The sequence below is a fragment of the Phytophthora infestans genome, genomic scaffold (assembly GCF_000142945.1).
Source record: "Phytophthora infestans T30-4 supercont1.123 genomic scaffold, whole genome shotgun sequence".
NCBI classification, from domain to species: Eukaryota; Oomycota; class Peronosporomycetes; order Peronosporales; family Peronosporaceae; genus Phytophthora; species Phytophthora infestans.
Window position 1 is genome coordinate 112,456 of NW_003303636.1, and position 5,028 is coordinate 117,483.

Here is a 5,028-nt window from a genome sequence, read left to right on the forward strand (position 1 = left end):
AGGAGCACGTCTACCAGGAATGAAGGCGGCCTCTTGGACCGAACGGAGCCACGGGGAGCATCCCTGGCAGTGATGTGTTAGGGGGAGCGGGGATCAAGACAGGTCTCGGGGATCCGCCACCATGAGGCGATCCTGGGGAACCGCCACCATGAGGCGATCCTGGAGATCTACCACCACGAGGTGACCCCCCTCCACCAGATCCGGGGGATCCGCTACCAGGGGACCCCCCTCCGCCAGATCCAAGGAGGCGCCACCACGAGGCGACCCCCTCCCACCATCGCTACCCGATCCGCCGTCACTGTCGACTTGGATCGCGGATCCCGCAGTGCCGCCTCCGGATCCGGCCGTGTCAGCGACTTGCGGAGGCGGTGTCGAGAGGGATCTCCGCCGGGCTTCGGATCGGGATTGGGACAGAGCCCGTCGAGTGTCTTCCTCTAAGGCATCCTCAGCGGCTCGAGCCTCTTCCGAATCCTCCGGACTCTCAGCGTCATCGTCGTCGTCATCGTCCTCATCGCTCATAGTGAAGGGATACGGGCCGGAGGACGACGTACGCTTCGACGACGATCGGATAGGAGGCCCTGAGCCGTCGGACCAGTCCGACTCCTCATCCTCGTCATCCTCCGAGCTGCCAAGTCCGCATCCCGGGGGAATGACACGTTTAGCTTTCCCCTTCCCGGATCCGGCACGGGCGGGCGGATGGCCGGTGGAAGCTGGACGGAGAACGGCAGGCGTCGTCACCGAAGGGGCAGTGATGGATCCCGACTGAGACTGTCCGGATTTAGCCGTGGATGGGGCTAGCCCCGTCGTAGGAGCAACGATGGCCGTGGATCCAGTGGACACCACTGCCTGGGACGACGGCGCAGTCGTGGATCCAGTTTTGGGCGCCGATCCCGACTTGGATACAGCAACGGATCCAGCCTTGGCGGTTGATCCAGATTTGGATGCCGAAGATCCCGCTTTGGATGCCACACCGGACCCAGTCTTGGGTCCGGATCCGGTCTTGGACGCCGTAGATCCAGTCTTGGGCCCAGATCCAGTCGCGGATACTGAAGTCGACTTGGATGCAGTGGTGGATCCGTTCTTGGATCCGGCTCCAGACTTCTAGGGAGAGGCGGAAGTTTTGGACGTGGATGTGGGACCCGTCTTGGATGTGGATTTGGATCCTGCCTTGGGAGCGGATGTGGGTCCCACCTGAGAGGCCGCCTTAGAGGCCGAACCGGTTTTGGATTTGGCCTTTGGGGAAGCGCGAGCATGCTTATGAGGACGGGGGGATCCGGTGTTAGGAGCGAAAGATGCACTACGCGGACGTTTCGCAACTGACGGATCCGCCCCACTTACAGACGGGAGAGGAGCAGAGACGCTGGCAGCACGAGAGGGTCCCGACAAGGGAGGAAGGGGATCCGACACGGCAGCTGTCACCAGCGCCAGTCGTCGACGAGCCAAATCCCGCTCCGATAAGCCACGATCGCGCTCCAGGACCAGCTGTTTCTGCTGAGTTTGGGCTGCAGCGAGTTGATCCCGGAGTTCTGCGGCGGTCGCATCGGCTTCTTGCAATGTGTCACCTGGATTGACAATAACGAGTGAATATGGGGTTACTAGCAAGGACTAAAAGAGGATCCACGTACTCGTGCGGCGAAGCTTGGATTCCAGCTCTGTTTGTGCACGCTTGGCATCCGCCCACTCGGTAGCCGCCTTGTCCCGCTGGAGTTCGCTGTCCGCCAGTTTCGCTTGGATCTCGTCGCGCAATTGAGTCACACGCACGAATTCTTCGAGCGCGTAATCTCGTCCGGCAGACGCTTTCTCGAGCGACTCCTTGGTGTCTTGCAACTCCTCAGAGAGTTGAGCCAGGGCTACATCCGGCGATGAGGGAGGTGGATTTGGCGCGGGGGACCCTCCACGCGCCGACCCTAAGGCGGATCCGCCATGGGTGGATCCCACATAGTCGTTGGTCACCACCTCCTCTTGGGTCAGACGCAACTCGTCACGGAGCCGGTCCAAGCTCGCATCCGCGGCTGCCCCAGCAGTCTGAGAATCCTCCAGATCCCGCTCGAGGTCGTGGATCCGGGATTGAAGCTGGTGGATCTCAGATCCGGCGAGCGCCATCTCCCTAAGGAGATGGTCGTTGTCATCTCGCATGACATCTCGCTGACGGGAGGCGCGATCCAGCCGTCCGGTCAGGTCGCAGATCTCGACCGCCTGATCAGCTAACAAGAGTCGCAGGTCCTGCGACCGAGAGGCCGCACGGTGCTCCCACCCCTGGATCTCCATGGCCTGGTCATGGACTTGGGCTCGCAAGGTCTGAAGTTGGGTAGTGTGCAGAGACGCAGCTTGGTCTTGGGCATCTTGAGCCGTCTGGAGCTCCGCCGTCAGGGTTTGCACCTGATCGGAAAGAGCCTGGGCTAGAACCCGCAGATCGGTGAGCGACATAGAAGACGGACTGACCGGAGGGGTGGTGGATGGGGCCTTGCCCGACGATTTGCCGGTACGCTTGGCGGGAGACATGTGTCGCGAAGGGGAGAAAGCGGTTGTGGATGCTGGTAATGCACGCCGTGAACGCTGTTGTGCAGCGCCGACAACGTACAGGAGGCGATTGTGGTGAAGTGCTTTCTCAGAAATAAGAGAATGGTCCTGACGCGGGGTCACTATCCCGAATCAGTGACAATTTCAAGTGATTATAGAGGATTTGGGTTGTTTGGCACGGGTGCAAGTTGCCTGTGGTGGATTAGCCATGGCGAGCAGCACCCCGTATGGAATGACGATGGATCTGATATGAGCGATGTACGAGAAGGCAAGATCCACCAAAGACTTACATCGGATCCACCCTTACCTGGATTCACTTAAGATGGATATGGGATATACTATACAAGAGTGGATCGAGTGTGGATCCTATGAAGGAAGGATGGTCGGTGCCCTCTGAAGGTGGATCTAGTAGCCACGGCTAATGAAGAGTCAAGATCCACCGCGAGGTACCCCGGATCCCATACTTCCGAGTTCGGATCCAAGGAGGGAGGATCCCGCCTGGAGGGACCTGGATCCAAGGAATAGAGATGATGGATACAGTGGATCTCGAACTTTCGTGGGACAATGGAGATCACAGACGGTTGCGAGATGATGTTGGATGATGGGAGAGCTCAGATCGACGACGAGTGCAAACTTACAGTGAAGTGGATCCAAGCGACCTGGATCCGGATGAGTGTACCCATAATAGGGTGACCATGATGATTACGTCATGGATCCGGTGGATCTGAAGATAATACAGCTGGGATGATGGGTCAAGGGAAGAAGGGACATGCAGCCGAGCCTGGTATGGGATTTAACAAGGGAAAGACAGAGAAGGTAGAAATCCAGGCAGGTATAGGCTTAAGTATCAATACAGTCCTCAATTTGCACAGTATCACGCAAGTGCCTTCCTGCCCTCAAAAACCGGAGCTACATTGGCCGTACGAGCTCCGTGAAGGTTAGGAATTGCAAATCTAGTGTTGGTAGTGATAACTGGATAATACATTGGCCAGATCCTACAACCTAGTGAGCTTTCCTATACACGTGCAGATCCGACAGGTTAACCGAATTTACTACTTGGTCGGCTATACCCTAGAGGTTCTCAACTCTCAAGATCCCGTCACAGGAGGCGGCAAGTACGACGCAAAGGAACTACAAAGGCAAGGGAACACACCCGCAAGGCCAGATCCACGATCTAGGGCCCGGAACCATAAGCTCGAATATTCGCTACGGCCAGATCCACGATCTAGGGCCCGGAACCATAAGCTCGAATATTCGCTTAGGATACGGAACCATCCACGGACGCAGAGTGAAGATTTTCTACTGCTGCTCCACCCTATCCCCACGTCTCGCCAAGACGCTCAAGCTTCTCCACTTGAACTCTCCGGAAGTTACCGAGAGAGCAGATCCCGCCCTACCGACGGGTACACAAGGTGAGGAAAGCTCAGCAGAACACGGATCATCGGGGGACCCCCTCCGTTAGTCGGTGTCTGGGTGCAGTTGGTAAGCTGGATCCGGCAATCTCGCAGATTTTGCTGATCCCGCTACACCACATCCACTTGGAAGGCTTCCCCCACGGCTGAGTTGCTCACCACAACCGACTCGGGCAGTGAAGATTCGTGCTGGACACTCACGCAGCTGATGGAAGTATCTTCCGGTTGGGGCCCACGCTGAAGCTTGAAGAGGGCGTCCTGGAAGAGCTGCATGGCCTTCCGCAGGGTCACAGCGATCTCCGTACACTGCTCCAGCGTACGCGCTCGTACCCTGAACACTCGTTTATCCGAGCGGATGACTGTGAGAATCCGTGGGAACTGATCGTTGACTTCAATGTGCAGAATACCCGACAGATGAACCGACGAGCGCACCTCTCCCAACGCCATCGCCGACATGGAAGCCGAATCCTCCTCAGGGATGGAGCCTGTGGCCTTAAAGCACAGCATCTCGGTCGTCGTGAGCATGAAAATCCGCCACTTCCACAGCGCCACGTTCGCGCTCATTCGACGACTCGCTAGGGACCGTCCACCCATCGTGAAGGTGCCCAGATACAAAATCTCGTCCATCGTGTTGTCCTGCTCCTCCAACAAGCAGCTGTACAGGATACCGGGCATGGCGTGGGCGCTGCTACTCGTCAGACCGCCGCCCAGCGTGTTCAAGCTGAAGCTTCCTCGACTACTCACGTCTGGCGTCCCGATAACATCCAACACGCCGTCCACCGACGGGTTTCGGTCCTTCCCAGAGGCCGGAAGTAGCAACGGCAGCGCCATCTTCTCTCCAGCCACCGGCGACAACTCCGGGTCGCTCTCTCTTTCCGCATAGTTCGGGTTCGAGCTCTGTCTACTTCTCGAGCTCTTGGGACTGCGATATTCAATGCTTTGTGAGAGTCAACACCAAGGAGGTGGTCGTGACTGCCCTTGCCGCCTTCAACTCGAGCCCACTCTCTTGTCCAGTACAAAGTCAACTCTCTGCACGCCGACATAGCCAACAGCGCCCGGTGTAACGGAAACGACGGCGATAGTGACGTGCGAGGAC

The 5,028-nt window shown here is 57.9% G+C and overlaps 1 protein-coding gene across 1 annotated transcript; it reads right to left on the reverse strand.

The window, feature by feature from the left end:
- Nucleotides 1-4,043: 4,043 nt before the first annotated feature.
- Nucleotides 4,044-4,763, reverse strand: PITG_20010 (uncharacterized protein; the record flags this gene model as incomplete). The annotated part of the gene is made up of 3 exons (XM_002895903.1): nucleotides 4,044-4,078; nucleotides 4,130-4,671; nucleotides 4,753-4,763. 3 exons carry the CDS (start codon nucleotides 4,761-4,763, stop codon nucleotides 4,044-4,046), a joined length of 588 nt encoding a protein of 195 aa, XP_002895949.1.
- Between the last annotated feature and the right edge of the window lie 265 nt (nucleotides 4,764-5,028).